Source organism: Eleutherodactylus coqui, chromosome 6 (genome assembly GCF_035609145.1).
Source record: "Eleutherodactylus coqui strain aEleCoq1 chromosome 6, aEleCoq1.hap1, whole genome shotgun sequence".
Taxonomy (NCBI): Eukaryota; Metazoa; Chordata; class Amphibia; order Anura; family Eleutherodactylidae; genus Eleutherodactylus; species Eleutherodactylus coqui.
Window position 1 is genome coordinate 246496810 of NC_089842.1, and position 21749 is coordinate 246518558.

General features: G+C 47.0%; 1 protein-coding gene across 1 annotated transcript in view; it reads right to left on the bottom strand.

Annotated features, from left to right (window-relative positions):
* The window catches only part of LOC136633486 (annexin A2-like), a 41586-nt gene that overhangs the window by 12493 nt on the left and 7344 nt on the right, over nt 1-21749 (bottom strand). The window contains exons 2-4 of the mRNA XM_066609247.1: nt 6047-6143; nt 5626-5717; nt 3287-3400 (exon numbers count right to left, since the gene is read on the bottom strand). Coding sequence (XP_066465344.1) covers nt 3287-3400; nt 5626-5717; nt 6047-6143 — 303 coding nt within the window. The remainder of the gene's footprint in view (nt 1-3286; nt 3401-5625; nt 5718-6046; nt 6144-21749) is intronic.

A 21749-nucleotide genomic window follows, 5' to 3' on the forward strand; every position in this document is an offset into this window, starting at 1 on the left:
TAAGTGACAGCCGGCGTCCCACTGCAATGGCCAAGATCAGAGGTAACTCCAATTCTGGCAGTTAACCCCCCAAATGCTGTAGTCAATGCTGAACACAGCATGTAAGAGGGTAACAGAAGGAGGGAGCTCCCTCTGTCATATCATCCGCCCAGAAATATTGCATGTTCAAGTACCCAACTGGGACATAGAAAGTACGAAGAAAAGAAGTAAAAAAATATATTTAAAAAAATACCCTTTTTGTAAACAAAGTGAGTAAAAATAATATGAATTTGGTGTCACGGCATCCGTAATTACCATACAATAAACTGAATGTATATTTTATCCTGCATAGCGAACAACAAAGAAACCAAAATGCCATTTTTGCCCATTTCTCCTAAAAACCACAATAAAAGTGATCAAAAAGTTGTATGTACTTCTAAATGGCCCCAACGAAAAAATACCGCTCGCCGCACAGTAAAACGGGCCATCACACAGGTCCAGGGGTGGAAAAATACTAAAGTTCTGGATCTCTAAATGCAGCGATGCTAAAAACTAATTTTCAGATTTTTTAAAATTTGATATTGGAAGTAAGTGGAAAGACCTAAAAGAAAATATATCATTTTGGTATCATCATAATTGTACTGACCCGCAGAAAAATGTCATGTCATTTATGCCGCAGGATGAACAGCATAAAGAAATGCAACGGCAGAATTCATGTTGTTTTATCACCCTGCCCACAACAAAAAAAAATAATAAAAGTTATACAATGGGTCAATATACCTCTAAATGGTGCCACCAAAAATACAACCCGCCCTGAGAAAAACGAGCCCTCATATGGTTATGTAGAGGGAAAAAATAAAAAAGTTATGGCTTCTGAAAAGTGGAGATGAAAAAGAACAATTAAATCACTACATTCTTAAAAAGTTAACATCACATGACCTCAGGGGTGTAGCTATAAGGGGTGCAGAGGTAGTGTCATGTCTCAGTCAGCACATGGTTAATTATTTGCCAGCATACCTAGTTTCTGTAGGTTCTATCCAGACTAGCGAGGGTTAACAGCTCCTGTGCTTTCTAGTCTAGGTTAATTAGTCCTACTAGTGTCTGAGAGATGTGGCTGGTGATTGACATATCTGTCAGCCAATCAGCTTCTCCCTCCTCCCTATAAGATCAGCTCTTGCTGCCTGGGAGTTGCTGATAATTCTCCAGTGTTCCCTGAGCAGTCAGCCTGCTCAGAGCTGTTGTGTGTCTGGCTCTGGTGTCTATTGTTTGTCTGTACTTGTTCTGTTTATTTCCGTGTACTGTAACCTGTGTGTTCAGGGCTCCCTGATAGGGATTTGTAGTGGCCCAGGTACGAGTATGGGTCCGTACCTGTTGGAAGCGATTGGCACACTGATTAGACAGAGTTCCCTCCCGGGGTCGGGGATTGCAGGGAAACGATTTCCCTTAGTTTATTCTGCACATAAGTTGCATGGTCGAGATATACAGGCCTTTACACTTCTGCAGAGGTGCTCTGTCTGTTCTGCATCTAGCCACCTGCACCAGCACTTTCCTGCGTCCGTCTTGGCTGCCCCCTGTACCCTGTTCGTGTTGGCAGTCCAGGACGAACGTGAGAGGGTGGAAAGGCCCCTCACATAAGGAAACTCTAGTATTATAAATGGCACATGGATGGTTGGTGGCAATGTTAGAGATTTTGCATTTAACCTCTGCCTAATCTTTAAAGATTCTAGCAATGCCCCCACCTACTAGTGTTGCATCGATGGGCTTCTTTAGAGATCCAATGATGCTGAGGAAAGTTGTGGGAGGGAACCCAGGCTGAACTTTTGCATCCGGGCCCCTGAGCCTTTAGCTGTGTCTTTGTATATTTTATTACTTAGTCAAAGTGTCACTGAATGACATCTTGGTCTTGACTTTCGACCCAACTTGACCACGAACCAACCATGAAGTTAACAACTGAGAACTAGTGTTGAGCAAAACGAAACAGTTGAACCCTGTTTTTGGTCGAACTTTGCTAAAGGTCCAGTTCACTGCAAACCAGAACCTCAAACAGTTCACCATGGCCGAACCCTTTAAATCAATAGCACTGTTTCTTGCAGCACTGAGGTTTTAAGTTCAAATCTGACCAAGCACAACAGGAGGAGAAGGTTGTTTTGTGGCTCCCAGACTGTGTTAAACACCAGTTTTAGAGGTGTTGGTAAATTTTTTGTTCAAACTAATTGGGACCGTACCAAACTTTTTTGCCAAATTTTTCAAAGGTTCGCTCAACATTACTGAGAAACCTGATGTCAGAACTCATCTGTATAACTCATCCAATCTCTGGCCCGAACATGTCAGCTGCACCTCAAGAACATCGCAAGAATCCGCTCTTTTCTCACTGTGGAGACGTTAAAAACACTTACTGTTGCCCTCATCCACTCCCGGCTCAATTACTGCAACTCGTTGCTGATCGGCCTCCCCTGCACCAGACTCCACCCTCTCCAATCCATCCTGAATGCGGCAGCCAGGCTCATCTTCCTGTCCAGCCGCTACTCGGATGCCTCTGCCCTGTGCCAGTCACTGCACTGGCTGCCCGTTAAATACAGAATTCAATTCAAACTCGCTACCTTCATCCACAAAGCCCTCCACAGTGCAGCGCCCCCCTATATTGTATCCCTCATCCACAGCACAGCGCCACCCTATATCGCCTCCCTTATCTCAATCCATCAACCAGCCCGGGCTCTCCGCTCTGCTAATGAAACCAGACTGAGTGCCCCTTTCATTCGAACTTCTCATTCCCGCCTCCAAGACTTCTCCAGAGCAGCACCGGTCCTCTGAAACGCACTACCAAAGGATACCCGGGCAATCCAGGACTCGCAGAACTTCAGGCGTGCTCTAAAAACGCACCTCTTCAGGGAGGCATACCGCATTCCCTAAACAAACCCTTCTGTACTCCGCCTGATAACATGCTCCCTGACCTACTGACTGCAATCCCTGCTAGCCATCATAAACCGCTCCTGCAGTCATACTGTTTCTGCCGTCACACCGCTAAATGTCTGACCATTGTCTATGTGTATAACATCGCTCACACTTCGCCATACTGTGCACATCTCCAGCCCCTTTACCTTCTGTATCACCCCATTACTTGTAGTATGTAAGCTCCTTGGAGCAGGACCCTCACCCCTATTGTCTCCATCAACTGATTACTATATGTAACCGCGGTTCTGTAATGTTTGTATTTTGTCTTTCTGTATCCCCCCTGTCTATGTAAGCGCTGCAGAATATGTTGGTGCTATACAAATAAAGATTATTATTATTATTATTATCTTCTCACCTTCATTGCTGATTTTAGTTCTTGGGCATCAAATGCAGCAGGAGTCTTCAGCAATCCAACAATGACCTTCTCGAGGTCTCCTGAGAGAGCTTTCTTGATGTCCTCTACTAAGTCCTACAAGGAAGAACATGTGCATATGTAAATCAGGTATTTACTCAGACTCTTCCAGTAAAAAGACCAATGAGAAGTGGCTTCTGGTCAATTTAATACGACATTCTCTTCTGTTCTTTTTGTTTGGTGTTTTTCTGTCCAGTTAAAAGCCTGACAGCAACAGACACTGAGTGCGATGGAGGCCAAAGAGGTCTCCATCTCACATGCGGAATCCTTCGGTTCAGGTTTCCAGTCCTATGCAGTTTTCTGCACAGAAGGTGGAACCAGCGCTGGAGAGGATAAACAATAAGAATAAGAAGAAAGAAAATTATAGGAAGGGGCTTTTAAGGAAGATTCTAGCATAAGTTATGGGTGGGCCCACGTCATCTAGAAAAAACAGATTTTTAACCCTTTATCGTGGCTATCCATAAGGGTGAATGTACACAGGACAGATACTGTGGATGTTACGTGCGGATTTTGGTGCAATATTCAAGGAAAGCATATTCCGCAACGCTGTTTATGCCCTATCTGCAGGGGGTCTGACTGCTGGGACCCCCAGCAATCATCAGTGAATGGAGTGGTGGTGCACATGCTCAACTATTTTTTTTCATTCACTTCTCTAGGACAAGTGGAGACAGGCACGTAACTATAGGGAAGGTGGGGGATGCGGGTGCACCCGGGCCCAGGAGCCTTGGGGGGCCCATAAGGCCTCTCTTCTCCATATAGGGAGCCCAGTACTATGAATAAAGCATTATAGTTGGGGCCCCGTTACAGGTTTTGCATTGGGGCTCAGAAGCTTCCAGTTACGCCTCTGGGTGGAGATCAATGTGCTTGTTAATCTTTGTCCATCCCATAGAAGTGAATGGAGTGGTGGTCACATATGCACATAACTGCTCCATTCATATGGGACATTAGGGGTGCGCAGATCTCAAGATCACTGGGGATCCCAGCAGTTGGATCAACTGCGATCAGACATTTATTCACTATCCTGTGAATGTCTTCGGTGGTAAAACCCCTTTAATGACATTTTACTGTAATATTTTTGTACCTCCTTCTGCAGCAGAAAACCCATTTCACCAGTTTACTTTTAATCAGTATGGCAGCGCTCCAAAGATCAGGTGGGGCAGCTGGTTAAGTGGTTTTACAGGTGAGAATAAATCTACGTATGAACTCACCCTGACATAGTGGGGTCCCCCTTTGTTAAGGGAGCTCCGGTCCATCCACAATCCAGGTAGGCAAGAATAGAAGCTTACACACATGGGACCTCCGGACATCCAGCAGCGGAGACCATCAATGGGAATCCGAGCATATAGATATATATCGGCAGAGAAACAAGTAGAGCATAGGTCAAGCCTTAAACCCCAGCGCTCCAGGCTGTAAACTTGTAGAAAACTAGATGTGAAGCACTTACCTCACAGGGGTGGCTCTGATGAGTGCACCCCTAATCCGGAACAGCAGTAAATCACAGGAGATCGAGGCACCTGACTGATGTGGTTCTCCTGTGATTGTAAGTGCTTTACATCTAGTATTCTACAAGTTTACAGCCTGGAATGCTGGGGTTTTTTAAGGCTTTGACCTACGCTGTTCTTTGTAGGAAGTCACTATGACTGATGAAGGAGGTACGCATGGCAGCCAGCATTCCTAGAGATCATCAATTTGTTATCGTGTCCAAATTTTTGTCTTTGGAGACTGAGAAGCCATAGTTTTTTTTCACACTTAGACCAGTATGTAAAGTACTTGGTGGTGGCCCCCTCCCAACATCAGCACCCCAGTCCTTGGTGTCCATGCCGTAGTGTCTGTTATTCGTGCCCGCCATAGTGGGTGTGGAAACAATGTGTCACTGAATATTCCTAAGGGCAGCTCCAAAAGATCCCCGGTCTTCGCCCTTTAACCCTTTTTTTTTAGAGGGAAGTTATAAAAAGTTGATTGGCGGGGGTCCTATTGGGTGCAATGATAACAGTAACTGCTATATAAAGCTGAGCCTCTGTCAAGTATATGGAGTTGTTAGTTCCACGTCTGTACACACTGACAACGGCCCGTCGCTCAGGGCCCCCGGCAATCAGCTGTATACTGGACTGCTGCCAGTGTGTACGGGGATAGAATCTAACTGCTTCATATACTTGGCAATTACTGTTCTCATTGAATTTAATGGCCTCACCGCCGACCAACTATTGATGACCTATAGGTCATCAGTTATTAAAAAGTGGACAACCCCTTTAAGTATCAGTGGACAGTCCTCCGTTCCATACCTTCTGAAGTTCTGCCTTGTACAGTCGAGCCACCTCCTGTCTCTGATCATTGCTGAGACAAGTCACAGTATCGATGATGGTTTGCACATTACCTGGCAACAAACAAAATGGGAAGGACTGGTTTAAGAAGTGGGGCATTGTGGCAGGCATTCACATAGGGAGCACTGTGATGGTTACCGGTATTGGGGGCACTCTGATGGTCCCTATTATGGAGGCACTTTGTCTATAAGTGTAAAAGGGATATTGTGGGTTCAGCTGTCATGGAAAAACTTTGGTGAGTAAATCTATAACACTGGTTATCTGGCAAAATGTGCCGCACACAGAGTGCCTTGTATGCCGCGCCTGATACATGGCACGATATATTTATGAGTGTAACTAATGGAAAACAAGCTTTTGTAACTGGAAGTGAAGTAAGCCGAACCTTTACTGTCCACTGCCTCCCGAATCCGCTCCACATCAGCTTCTGGCTCAAAGTTCTTAAGAGGTTTGATGGTGCCCAGCGTTCCCCAAGCGGTACCCTAGGCAGAAGAGAAAGTAATTAGCTTTTCAGTGCTGAGATGAAAACAATAAGAATCACTTCTAAGTTTGTACACAGAACATAACTCCTCAGGAAGGTTTACTTTTAAGGTGCCCATAAACAGAAGAGCAAAGGCGGACAAATCCTCCAATTTTGGCGGGACCGGCTGGCTATCTCATATGTAGGGATGTGAAAGTATTGAATTATATTGTGATAGTATAGTATTATATTTTATGCAGTAGTGTCATGTGCATGGCAGACGAACGTGTACAAAAGACATGTATCGTAGTTTTACTAACAGGGTCCCAAACGCTGTGCATGCAGCTTGGTCATAGTTAACCTTTGTAATGTTTTACTAAGATAGAAGTATCACACATGCCATAGACTTTGAATGGTTGACTTGTTCAATCTTGTAGGGATTGTTGGGGTGAGAGTGGTTGTTATATTATAAAACCTCTTGCATTGCAACAATAAAACAGATGAGCTTTATAACATTATATTAGTGTTTCTCATTGTTCTCTTCTCCATGCATTGAATAATTAGGCATACCTCGTTGATACACATTCGGTATAACCTAAATTAAGTCATTAATTTAACAATGGGGATGCAGCCGTGTTCTCCCGACTGCAGATTTCAAATGAAAAATTGGTCATGTTAGATCTCAACATGCCCGAATTGAAAGTAAATGGGATTGTGATGGCTGCAGTGTTCACCTGAGTGCTGCCGCTGTAGTGGCCCAGAGTTAACGGGGCCCCTCCATAAGTGTGAATGCATTTGTCTTGTGCTGTCAGTGTCTTCTATGTTGCATGAATTCAATGTGTTTTGCACCTCTGCAGCACTGAATGGGTTATTGTCTGGGTTATATCTGGAAAATGCATCTTGTTGTGTGTCACGTGATCATGTGTCATATATGTGTATGCAAGGATGCTAGAAGTAGCAGTTGATTCCAGTCTAAGAGAGAGTCTAGTCTGGGCTTGCAAGAGGGAAGTGGAGTGCTGTTCTGCAAAAGAGCTATACAGACATTATCTGCTCTGTGTGGTCCAGAATGGGAGAGGCTGAGAGATTCATATCAGCTCGTCCTAGGCCCAACTCACCCAGGCCTTCATGCTACTGATCTGAGGGACTGAGAGTGTGAGAGATGCTGCCATGCAGTGTCGAGTGCCCATCTTCCAAATGTGAGTGCTGACCGGTAGAGAGCTGGAGAGAGTGAAGGAGACTGGCCAGGAACAGAACCCCGTGATAACTCAGACTGTGGATTCATCTGTCATCCTGTGAATGCTCCAGGTCACATCACTTTGTGTTCTGCACCATTTTCCTGCTGGACTGTAGTTTCTTCTAGTAATTGAGCTCTGCTGACCGTTCCTTGCTTTGCTTTGAAACGTTTCCCTGTGTGTGCACTACTTATTGCAACCTTCTGGAATTCACCGCAGAGGAAGGAACATTGGCGTCACGAGTGACAAGGACTTTAGGTAAACAATGTATTAGATTACCCCCATAAAACTCTCCCAGCAGTAACTTGGACAGGTCCTGTGCTACCCCCAGGGGAGGAGATGGTAGAGTCCCATGACAAGGCCTTATTTACCCCGCTATTTCCTCGGCTGTGGGCCCGCTCCTCGGACGCTGCACAGCCACTTCTGGAAGCTGATTGGCTAAGGTCCCTAGTGACGGACCCTCACTGATCTGGTATTAATGACCTATTCTGAGGATAGGTCACCAGTATCTTAGTCCCTGAATACCCCTTTAGGGTACATTCACATGTTATGGAAAAGTTTACTTTAAAAGTGAATGGGATTAAGGCAAATCCTGTTCACATGTACAGGAAAAAGAAGCACTGCGGATTTTCTACTGTAACTGTATAGATGCTGCGGAATCCATAGTGAAAAGCTCAGTGTTTCAGCAGCTCAGTGTGCGCAATGCCCAGCGCTGCCTCAGCCACTATGCTTCCACTGTCCGGGCACCTTCTCCAGACAGGAGGCTCCTGGGGTTTTCTTGTGGAACACGTATGCCCGTTCAGCTCATGTATGTTGTGGTCTGTAACACTGCTGCGTTTCAGAAAAAACATACTTAGAAGATTGATGTGGAGCTGAGCTCTAAAGTGGAAGGAGTAGGTGAAGCTGAGCTCTAAAGTGGAAGGAGTAGGTGCAGCTGGGCTCTTCCTGCCCTCCCTATACACAAGCATGGAGATGCTGCCCGTTCAGCTCCAGACCCCGAGAGCCGAGCTCCAAGTCAAGCTACTGAATATGAAACGCAGCAGCAGCTCAGAAAAAAAAAAACATGGGCCAAACGGGCATATCTGTCCCCGGTTCATGCCACCCGTGGTTCAGGTAGCAGATTCCCTTTAAGAGGTTATGTTTCATTTCGTTAGTTTCTTTCTAAACCCCTGAAGACATATTGGGGAGGCTTGAACATATTTTCCACCTGTTGGGAAGCCCCCTTAAGGATCAGAAGTGTTAGTGAATTCTGTGTCTCACAGAGAGGATTAGGGAGATCCACTAGACTTGCCAAGATGTGGTTGAAGGCCGGTGGAGGATCTCCTCGGTGACTTGCTTCAGAATACGGGCTTGATGGCTGGGATATAGCTGAGTGATGCTTCTCATGTAGCAGTATGATATGCAGATTGAGTGACGGGGAGGGAGTTATTATTAGGCTGGGGTTTGGGACCGAAACAGTGGGGAGTCCTGTAGGGCTGTGTCTGCGCCCCTCACCCCCACGTGGCTTCAGGGGCCACATGCACTATTCTTGGTGGAATACCGTGTGCCGCGTCAGATGCCTCCCAATACCGTGTGCCGCGTCAGATGCCTCCCAATACCGTGTGCCGCGTCAGATGCCTCCCAATACCGTGTGCCGCACCCGATGCCTCCCAATACCGTGTGCCGCGTCAGATGCCTCCCAATACCGTGTGCTGCGTCAGATGCCTCCCAATACCGTGTGCCGCGTCAGATGCCTCCCAATACCGTGTGCCGCGTCAGATGCCTCCCAATACCGTGTGCTGCGTCAGATGCCTCCCAATACCGTGTGCTGCGTCAGATGCCTCCCAATACCGTGTGCTGCGTCAGATGCCTCCCAATACCGTGTGCTGCGTCAGATGCCTCCCAATACCGTGTGCCGCACCCGATGCCTCCCAATACCTTGTGCCGCGTCAGATGCCTCCCAATACCGTGTGCTGCGTCAGATGCCTCCCAATACCGTGTGCTGCGTCAGATGCCTCCCAATACCGTGTGCCGCACCCGATGCCTCCCAATACCGTGTGCCGCGTCAGATGCCTCCCAATACCGTGTGCCACGCCCGATGCCTCCCAATACCGTGTGCCGCGTCAGATGCCTCCCAATACCGTGTGCCGTGTCAGATGCCTCCCAATACCGTGTGCCGTGTCAGATGCCTCCCAATACCGTGTGTCGCGTCAGATGCCTCCCAATACCGTGTGCCGTGTCAGATGCCTCCCAATACCGTGTGCCACGCCCGATGCCTCCCAATACCGTGTGCCACGCCCGATGCCTCCCAATACCGTGTGCCGCGTCAGATGCCTCCCAATACCGTGTGCCGCGTCAGATGCCTCCCAATACCGTGTGCCACGCCCGATGCCTCCCAATACCGTGTGCCGCACCCGATGCCTCCCAATACCGTGTGCCGCGTCAGATGCCTCCCGCCTGGGATCTCGGGACGTATGATAAAGAATTGTCATTTGATGCAAGTAAAGCTTGTTACATTTTATGTCATGAGGGTCTCACAAATAATTTCACTGCAGCAGGTAAGGATCCCTTTGTGTCTCTCAGGCCGGTTTCACCTCTGATCGGAGGTTCCTTCACGGATCCGGCACAAAATACCGGAAGAAAAAGTGCTGTATGCTTCACTGATGGCGTCTGGTCACGGCCCACAAGATCGGGCATGCACGGGGCCCCGCCGCGAATGCAAACACAGGCATCTCTGCTGAATCTTGCGGAGCTGTCTGCGTGTTTGAGCTTATTTATACACAAACAGACTGCATACCGCCACGTAGAACCGCCCTCGGGGCTCTCTCACACCAGCGGGGTTTTGCTGCGTTTAACGCGCCTTTTTGGCCTGCATTTTACTCACAGCCTTAAGCCCCCATGTATCTCAATGAGGCCTCTCATGCTAGCGTTTACACACACAATGTTGTGCTATGACGAATCTGAACTATCAAAGCACAGGACAAGAAGTGTTGTCATGGGGACAAGAAGAGTAGGAGCTTCAGCCCTGTTATCATTCTGTGCCAGATCTAGAGATACCCAACAATGACCATAATCGGGTGTTGTAGGGGAAACGCTCGGCGCTCCAGGCCGCAACGGCACAATGACATGAAAGCGCTAATAGCCGTGTACTCTGAACTATACGGCCACCCTGTTCTCTGCTGCCACAAACATAGCAGCAGCCATTGTCCTCGGCTGTCTCGCTGCTTCATGGGGGATGATATCATCTCTACGGATATAATAATATATACATATTCACAAAGGCGTCGGGTGCTTCACATAAAAATCGCCGGGGGGCACCGTGAATAATATATTGGGGAACTACATATAAAGACCACCAGGGGTGATAACTCAGACTGTGGATTCATCTGTCATCCTGTGAATGCTCCAGGTCACATCACTTTGTGTTCTGCACCATTTTCCTGCTGGACTGTAAATAGTTTCTTCTAGTAATTGAGCTCTGCTGACCGTTCCTTGCTTTGCTTTGAAATGTTTCCCTGTGTGTGCACTACTTATTTCAACCTTCTGGAATTCACCGCAGAGGAAGGAACATTGGCGTCACGAGTGACAAGGACTTTAGGTAAACAATGTATTAGATTACCCCCATAAAACTCTCCCAGCAGTAACTTGGACAGGTCCTGTGCTACCCCCAGGGGAGGAGATGGTAGAGTCCCATGACAAGGCCTTATTTACCCCGCTATTTCCTCGGCTGTGGGCCCGCTCCTCGGACGCTGCACAGCCACTTCTGGAAGCTGATTGGCTAAGGTCCCTAGTGACGGACCCTCACTGATCTGGTATTAATGACATATTCTGAGGATAGGTCACCAGTATCTTAGTCCCTGAATACCCCTTTAGGGTACATTCACATGTTATGGAAAAGTTTACTTTAAAAGTGAATGGGATTAAGGCAAATCCTGTTCACATGTACAGGAAAAAGAAGCACTGCGGATTTTCTACTGTAACTGTATAGATGCTGCGGAATCCATAGTGAAAAGCTCAGTGTTTCAGCAGCTCAGTGTGCGCAATGCCCAGCGCTGCCTCAGCCACTATGCTTCCACTGTCCGGGCACCTTCTCCAGACAGGAGGCTCCTGGGGTTTTCTTGTGGTTTACTCATTAAAGTTGCACCCAGCTTCTCAGCCGGCTTCCATGGCTTTCTCCCATAGCGCTCGCCTAGGCCACACCTGAGCATGCACTGACCACGTTTGTTTGCGCACTTCCCTACAACAACCTGCGTGCTCTCAGCCATTGAACTGGCCAATGGTTACATGAGTGCAAAATGTTTTTTTTGTGTGACCAAAATGCGCACGTCAAATACGCGCATGTGAACAAACTTATTAAAATCAATGGGCTCTGTTTCCTGCGCATTGCGAATGCAAATTATTCGTGCACAAATATGCACCCATACGCCCATGTGAATCCTTAGACCTCCTTCACACTGGCGTATATGTGTATATGTGTTCGCCCGCACAGAACGTATATTGGCATGAATTGTGAATGAGCTCGACTTCCGATGATAATTGGCGTTTTAGAGTCATTCACTCGGGGTGCTGCGGCACGAATGTAAAAAAAAATACGCCAAAACAATGGCCGGCAACAATTGGAATGACAATAAAACTCTAATTCGGGCAGCGGTCTCCTTTTCCCACAGTTGGTAACTCCTCCCCCTCCCTTTTTTCTCCTACCATCTATGGGAGCTTGCCGCGAATCACGGCAGAAGATAGATAAAATGTCCAGCCGAGAAAGACGGAGCACATCCTGTTTTTTCTTGTGCAAAAAACACATTTGTCTAAATGAAGCAACTGAAATCCGATGCATCACACGGTCGCGTTATATGTGCGACTTTTTAACGTGTGGAAATGCCTGCGCAAATCCGGCCGTCTGAATAAGCCCTCAAGGTACATTTACAAGGCGCATAAAACCTCCATGAATATAGAAGCCATTATTTTAAGTGAGTCTATTTACATTTTCTCCATCCCCCTTAGCCTTTTTCGGCGCACATCGGTGTAATTTACTGAACTTTTTGTGCGCGTAAAAAATACCCCCTGAAGCTTCGACGTATTGAAATGTCTAATTTGTCTATGTTCTTTTTCCTGCACTATTAGGGCAGTTTCAGACAAATGTCCTTTTCTCCCCTAATGATAATCATGGACGCATAACGGGACAAAACCAAACCACTGATTTCAATTATTTATATTTCACTGTCGGGATTCTCCCTCGTTAATTGTACGGGTTAGAAAAGATTGGGCGCCACCTATCTTCCTGTACATAGTATCAATTACGTGCAGGAAAATTGAGCAGGACCTATCTTCACAGTGGCATAGGAAGGGGGGTGCGGCAGGGGCGGGCCACCTAGTGTGCTATCACTAAGGGGGGTGATGAGATGTTAGTAGGGATGCCCATTGTGCGCTGTCATGTATCACCTTCACACCGCACCACAGCAGGCACAGAGTGCAGATTTCTTGGGAGTCCAGGGTGTCATCCCCGGGTCTAGCACTTTGCTGAGCATGGTTTAGCGAGGCCCCAGTCATGGGTGGGGTTTAGAGAGGCTGCCTAATTCGCACTTCGGGGGTCGCAGGTCATGAGTGTGAGGGAACATGGAGACAACGGCACTGCCCAGGGACAGGGTGACCGAATCTGGGAACTCTACAGGTCGTGCACAGTAGGTCTGAGGGGAACAGGCGGGAGCGGCAGCCAGCTGTGCTGATGTGGAAGATGGAGGAAGGGGAGGCTGTCACCAGGGTGGCTGTCGGAGAGCGAGGGGCGAGGACAGATCCCAGCTGGACCCTTAAGTGCCTTCAGCTATTGTGTAGTCCCTCATATACTGGCTGACTAGTGTGCTGGTAATTAGTCACTGGCTGCTGTGCGGTGACATGGCGCTTGTACGGTTGGGACATTTGTGCATGTTGACTTGCTTTGGCTATCCAGTCACAGTCCACCTCTGATCTCGTCGCCAGTTGTCCCAGTGGAGCGCCTTGCACTTCTGGCTTTCCAAGTCTAGTAAAACGGCAGTGGTGACACAATGTGCTTACATTCTGGCCGTTTTTAGGTATCTTGGGACCCCAGGTTATACTAACAGGACCCCCAAGTCGACATGGCTCATAGTTCCTTACTATACCACGTTGTTCCATCATGGTAGATCCTACATCACCCAGCGCTGACCAGAACGCTTCGTCTTGTTACCGCAGAGCGCAGTGATGGCACACCCCGTGGCCATGTCACTAGTGTTGAGGGCTCATTCACATCTGCATTAGGGCTTTCCATCCGTCTGCTCCGCTTTTCGAACAGAAAAATGGAATAAAAGGTGGTTTCACATTTTGCGCTGGGGGTTCCTCTTTCCTGCTCCGTTTGAGGCTGAACAGTTCCATCTCTGGAAGGGGCCAAACAGCGCCGGACGAACTCCATTCACTATAATGGGAACCGTCCAGTTGCCCGGTTTTCGGACGGAAGAAAAAGCGCTGCATGTAGCACTTTTTCATCTGGTATTTTGAGCCGACTGGCGGTTCCAACACAGATGTGAAATTATCCTTAATGTTTCTGGTTTTCCGCATTGATTTAAATGGTTTTAAAAAACCACCGCTGTCAGTTTGCTTCACTTCCGTTATGTTTCAGTTTTTATCTGAATAAATAGCACCGCCGACTGCTGTCTTTATTCTGTAAAAGAAAACATGGGAAAACCCTATGAAGTCAATGGGGAGATTTCCCCGCCGGTCTCCCATCATCTCCCCCTCCCGGCTGCTGTCAGGTACCCAGACAATAGTGGGGCAGATGGGAGAACTGTATATTTAGAGGGGACCCATCACCAAGTTCATGTTGCACAAACCTGGAACACGTATGCCCGTTCAGCTCATGTATGTTGTGGTCTGTAACACTGCTGCGTTTCAGAAAAAACATACTTAGAAGATTGATGTGGAGCTGAGCTCTAAAGTGGAAGGAGTAGGTGAAGCTGAGCTCTAAAGTGGAAGGAGTAGGTGCAGCTGGGCTCTTCCTGCCCTCCCTATACACAAGCATGGAGATGCTGCCCGTTCAGCTCCAGACCCCGAGAGCCGAGCTCCAAGTCAAGCTACTGAATATGAAACGCAGCAGCAGCTCAGAAAAAAAAAAACATGGGCCAAACGGGCATATCTGTCCCCGGTTCATGCCACCCGTGGTTCAGGTAGCAGATTCCCTTTAAGAGGTTATGTTTCATTTCGTTAGTTTCTTTCTAAACCCCTGAAGACATATTGGGGAGGCTTGAACATATTTTCCACCTGTTGGGAAGCCCCCTTAAGGATCAGAAGTGTTAGTGAATTCTGTGTCTCACAGAGAGGATTAGGGAGATCCACTAGACTTGCCAAGATGTGGTTGAAGGCCGGTGGAGGATCTCCTCGGTGACTTGCTTCAGAATACGGGCTTGATGGCTGGGATATAGCTGAGTGATGCTTCTCATGTAGCAGTATGATATGCAGATTGAGTGACGGGGAGGGAGTTATTATTAGGCTGGGGTTTGGGACCGAAACAGTGGGGAGTCCTGTAGGGCTGTGTCTGCGCCCCTCACCCCCACGTGGCTTCAGGGGCCACATGCACTATTCTTGGTGGAATACCGTGTGCCGCGTCAGATGCCTCCCAATACCGTGTGCCGCGTCAGATGCCTCCCAATACCGTGTGCCGCGTCAGATGCCTCCCAATACCGTGTGCCGCGTCAGATGCCTCCCAATACCGTGTGCCGCGTCAGATGCCTCCCAATACCGTGTGCTGCGTCAGATGCCTCCCAATACCGTGTGCCACGCCCGATGCCTCCCAATACTGTGTGCCGCGTCAGATGCCTCCCAATACCTTGTGCCGCGTCAGATGCCTCCCAATACCGTGTGCTGCGTCAGATGCCTCCCAATACCGTGTGCTGCGTCAGATGCCTCCCAATACCGTGTGCCGCACCCGATGCCTCCCAATACCTTGTGCCGCGTCAGATGCCTCCCAATACCGTGTGCCACGCCCGATGCCTCCCAATACCGTGTGCCGCGTCAGATGCCTCCCAATACCGTGTGCCGTGTCAGATGCCTCCCAATACCGTGTGCCGTGTCAGATGCCTCCCAATACCGTGTGTCGCGTCAGATGCCTCCCAATACCGTGTGCCGTGTCAGATGCCTCCCAATACCGTGTGCCACGCCCGATGCCTCCCAATACCGTGTGCCACGCCCGATGCCTCCCAATACCGTGTGCCGCGTCAGATGCCTCCCAATACCGTGTGCCGCGTCAGATGCCTCCCAATACCGTGTGCCACGCCCGATGCCTCCCAATACCGTGTGCCGCACCCGATGCCTCCCAATACCGTGTGCCGCGTCAGATGCCTCCCGCCTGGGATCTCGGGACGTATGATAAAGAATTGTCATTTGATGCAAGTAAAGCTTGTTACATTTTATGTCATGAGGGTCTCACAAATAATTTCACTGCAGCAGGTAAGGATCCCTTTGTGTCTCTCAGGCCGGTTTCACCTCTGATCGGAGGTTCCTTCACGGATCCGGCACAAAATACCGGAAGAAAAAGTGCTGTATGCGTCTCTGATGGCGTCTGGTCACGGCCCACAAGATCGGGCATGCACGGGGCCCCGCCGCGAATGCAAACACAGGCATCTCTGCTGAATCTTGCGGAGCTGTCTGCGTGTTTGAGCTTATTTATACACAAACAGACTGCATACCGCCACGTAGAACCGCCCTCGGGGCTCTCTCACACCAGCGGGGTTTTGCTGCGTTTAACGCGCCTTTTTGGCCTGCATTTTACTCACAGCCTTAAGCCCCCATGTATCTCAATGAGGCCTCTCATGCTAGCGTTTACACACACAATGTTGTGCTATGACGAATCTGAACTATCAAAGCACAGGACAAGAAGTGTTGTCATGGGGACAAGAAGAGTAGGAGCTTCAGCCCTGTTATCATTCTGTGCCAGATCTAGAGATACCCAACAATGACCATAATCGGGTGTTGTAGGGGAAACGCTCGGCGCTCCAGGCCGCAACGGCACAATGACATGAAAGCGCTAATAGCCGTGTACTCTGAACTATACGGCCACCCTGTTCTCTGCTGCCACAAACATAGCAGCAGCCATTGTCCTCGGCTGTCTCGCTGCTTCATGGGGGATGATATCATCTCTACGGATATAATAATATATACATATTCACAAAGGCGTCGGGTGCTTCACATAAAAATCGCCGGGGGGCACCGTGAATAATATATTGGGGAACTACATATAAAGACCACCAGGGGGCACCGTGAATAATATATTGGGGAACTACATATAAAGACCACCAGGGGGCACCGTGAATAATATATTGGGGAACTACATATAAAGACCACCAGGGGGCACCGTGAATAATAAATTAGGGAATTACATGAAGTGCACAGAAGTGACATTGTGAGCGCCCCCAGAGACCGGTCTCTGCTGCATAGTCCTCACAGACCACCATCAGTACTGACAAGAAGAGTCCCATTCAGGGGTGTACATTAAACAGGGGGCAGAGACGAGCCACAGTGTTACCACCATATACTATAAGAGGGGTGGTCCCACTTTTAAAAAAGTTTTTTAAACAGCTGGCTATGGCCAAAACAATAAAAGACTTAATACTCGCCTCCATGCTTCTCCTGGTAAGCAGCACCATGGCTCCCGCTGCTCTCCCGGGCTCTTCTGATGCACGCCTTCAACTGACCACCCCAAAACAACTCTACATGCAGAGCTTGGCATGACCAGAGAGCAAGGCAGAAAGGAACCAGGGGCTGAACTCCAACTCCACCAAGTAGCAGAAATGGAAATGTGCACGTGGTGGAGGCACCGTTCAGTCACAAGGCTCCTTTACCTCCCAATGGAATATTAGATAGATCTATCTATCTATCTATCTATCTATCTATCTATCTATCTATCTATCTATCTATCTATCTCCTATCTATTTATCTATCTATCTATCTAGTTCATAGCTATCTCATATGTATCTGTCATAGCCATCTATCTATCTATCTATCTGAGATAGATAGATAGATAGATAGATAGATAGATAGATAGATAGATAGATAGATAGATGTGAGATAGATAGGAGATAGATAGATATAGGATAGATAGATAGATAGATAGATAGATAGATAGATAGATAGATGATAGGAGATAGATAGGAGATAGATAGATATGAGATAGATAGGAGATAGATAGATGTGAGATAGATAGATAGATAGATATGAGATTGATAGATAGATATGAGATAGATAGATAGATAGATAGATAGATAGATAGGAGATAGATATAAGATAGATAGATATGGGATAGATAGATAGATAGATAGATAGATAGGAGATAGATAGATGTGAGATAGATAGATAGATAGATAGATAGATAGATAGATAGATAGATAGATATGAGATTGATAGATAGATATGAGATAGATAGATAGATAGATAGATAGATAGATAGATAGATAGATAGATATGAGATAGATAGATAGATATGAGATAGAGAGATAGATATGAGATAGATAGATAGATATTAGATAGATAGATATGAGATAGATAGATATGAGATAAATATGAGATAGATAGATATGAGATAGATAGATAGATATGAGATAGATAGATATGATATTGATAGATATGAGATAGATAGATAGATAGATATGAGATAGAGAGATAGATAGATATGAGATAGATAGATAGATATTAGATAGATAGATATGAGATAGATAGATAGATATTAGATAGATAGATATGAGATAGATATGAGATAGATAGATAGATATGAGATAGATAGATAGATAGATAGATATAAGATAGATAGATAGATATGATATAGATAGATACATAGATAGGAGAGAGATAGATATGAGATAGATAGATAGATAGATAGATAGATAGATAGATAGATAGATAGATAGATAGGAGATAGATAGGAGATAGATAGATAGATTGATAGATATGAGATATATAGATATTAGATAGATAGGAGACAGATAGATATGAGATAGGAGATAGATAGATAGATGTGAGATAGATTGGAGATAGATAGATAGATGATAGATAGATAGATAGATAGATAGATATGAGATAGATAGATAGGAGAGATATAGATATGAGATAGATAGATAGATATGAGATAGATAGAGAGATATATATGAGACAGATAGAGAGATAGATAAATAGATATGAGATAGATAGATAGATAGATAGATAGATAGATAGATAGATAGATATGAGAGAGAGAGAGAGATATGACATAGATAGATATGAGATAGATAAATAGATAGATATGAGAGAGAGATATGACATAGATAGATATGAGATAGATAAATAGATAGATATGAGATAGATAGATAGATAGATAGATAGATAGGAGATAGACAGGAGATAGATAGATAGATAGATAGATAGATAGATAGATAGATAGATAGATATGAGATAGATAGATAGGAGATAGATAGATAGATAGATATGAGATAGATAGATAGATAGATAGATAGATATAAGATAGATAGATAGATAGATATGAGATAGATAGATAGATATGAGATAGATAGATACAGAGATAGATAGATAAATAGATATCAGATAGATAAATAGATAGATATGAGATAGATAGATAGATATATAGATAGGAGATAGATAGATAGATATGAGATAGATAGATAGTTAGATAGATATGAGATAGATAGATATGAGATAGATAGATCGATATGAGATAGATAGATATGAGATAAATATGAGATAGATAGATAGATATGAGATAGATAGATAGATATAAGATAGATAGATAGATATCAGATAGATAGATAGATATATGATAGATATGAGATAGATAGGAGATAGATAGATATGAGATAGATAGGAGATAGATAGATATGAGATAGATAGATAGGAGATAGATAGATAGATAGATAGATATGAGATAGATAGATAAATAGATAGGAGATAGATCGATAGATAGATATGAGAGAGATATGAGATAGATAGATAATAATAATAATATAATAAACTTTATTTGTATAGCGCCAACATATTCCACAGCACTTACGTAGACGGGGGATACAGAAAGACAAAAGTACAGACATTACAGAACCACGGTTACATAGTAATCAATTGATGGAAACAATAGGGGTGCGGGTCCTGCTCCAACGAGCTTACATACTACAAGTAATGGGGTGATACAGAAGGTAAAGGGCTGGAGATGTGCACGGTATGGTGGGCTGGAGATGTGCACGGTATGGTGGGCTGGAGATGTGCACGGTATGGTGGGCTGGAGATGTGCACTGTATGGCAAGGTGGAGAGTGAGGGGTGATATACACATAGACAATGGTCAGACATTTAGCCGTGTGACAGCAGAAACAGTATGACTGCAGGAGCGGTTTATGATGGCTAGCAGGGATTGCAGTCAGTAGGTCAGGGAGCATGTTATCAGGCGGAGTACAGAGGGGTTTGTTTAGGGAATGCGGTATGCCTCCCTGAAGAGGTGCGTTTGTAGAGTAGAAGTTCTGCGAGTCCTGGATTGCTCGGGTAGCCTTTGGTAGTGCGTTCCAGAGGACCGGTGCTGCTCTGGAGAAGTCTTGGAGGCGGGAATGAGAAGTTCGAGTTAGAGGGGCGCTCAGTCTGGTTTCGTTGGCAGAGCGGAGAGCCCGGGCTGGGTGATGGATTGAGATGAGGGATACCATGTAGGACGGTGCTGTGGAGGACTTTGTGGATGAAGGTGGTGAGTTTAAATTGAATTCTGTATTTAACGGGCAGCCAGTGCAGTGACCGGCACAGGGCAGAGGCGTCCGAGTAGCGCCTGGACAGGAAGATGAGCCTGGCTGCCGCATTCAGGATGGATTGGAGAGGGTAGAGTCTGGTGCAGGGGAGGCCAATCAGCAGTGAGTTGTAATAATCGAGCCGGGAATGGATGAGGGCAACAGTGAGCGTTTATAGCGTGTCCACGGTGAGAAAAGAGCAGATTCTTGCGATGTTCTTGAGGTGCAGCTGACATGTTCGGGCCAGAGATTGGATGTAGGGGGTAAATGAGAGATCGGCATCGAATATGACCCCAAGGCAGCGGGCATGTTGTCTAGGAGTTATGGTGGCGTCACACACTGAGATGGAGATGTCAGGAGGAGGTCGGTTAGTGGAGGGTGGAAATACCAGTAAGTCAGTTTTAGAGACCCCACAGGTCAGTACAGGAGACCCCACACACATACCCCACAGGTCACTGCAGGAGGCCCCATACATGTACCCCACAGGTCAGTACAGGAGACCCCACACACATACCCCACAGGTCAGTACAGGAGACCCCACACACATACCCCACAGGAGACACCACACACATACCCCACAAGTCAGTAGAGGAGACCCCACACACATACCCCACAGGAGACCCCACACACATACCCCACAGGTCAGTACAGAAGACCTCACACACATACCCCACAGGAGACCCCACACACATACCCCACAGGTCAGTGCAGGAGACCCCACACAAATATCCCACAGGAGACCCCACACACATACCCCACAGGAGACCCCACACACATACCCCACAGGTCAGTGCAGGAGACCCCACACACATACCCCACAGATGACCCCACACACATACCCCACAGGTCAGTACAGGAGACCCCACACACATACCCCACAGGTCAGTACAGGAGACCCCCCACACATACCCTGAAGGTCAGTACAGGAGACCCCACACACATACCCCGCAGGTCAGTACAGGAGACCCCACACACACACCCCGCAGGTCAGTACAGGAGACCCCACGCACATACCCCACAGAAGACCCCACGCACATATCCTGCAGGAGATCCCACACACATACCCCACAGGAGACCCCACACATATACCCCACAGGTCAGTACAGGAGACCCCACACATATACCCCACAGGAGACCCCACACACATTCCCAACAGGTCAGTACAGGAGACCCCACACATATACCCCACAGGACAGTACAGGGGACCCAACACACATACCCCACAGGACAGTACAGGAGACCCCACACACATACCCCACAGGAGACCCCACACACATACCCCACAGGAGACCCCACACACATACCCCACAGGTTAGTGCAGGAGACCCCACACAAATATCCCACAGGAGACCCCACACACATACCCCACAGGAGACCCCACACACATACCCCACAGGTCAGTGCAGGAGACCCCACACACATACCCCACAGATGACCCCACACACATACCCCACAGGTCAGTACAGGAGACCCCACACACATACCCCACAGGTCAGTACAGGAGACCCCCCACACATACCCTGCAGGTCAGTACAGGAGACCCCACACACATACCCCGCAGGTCAGTACAGGAGACCCCACACACATACCCCGCAGGTCAGTACAGGAGACCCCACGCACATACCCCACAGAAGACCCCACGCACATATCCTGCAGGAGATCCCACACAC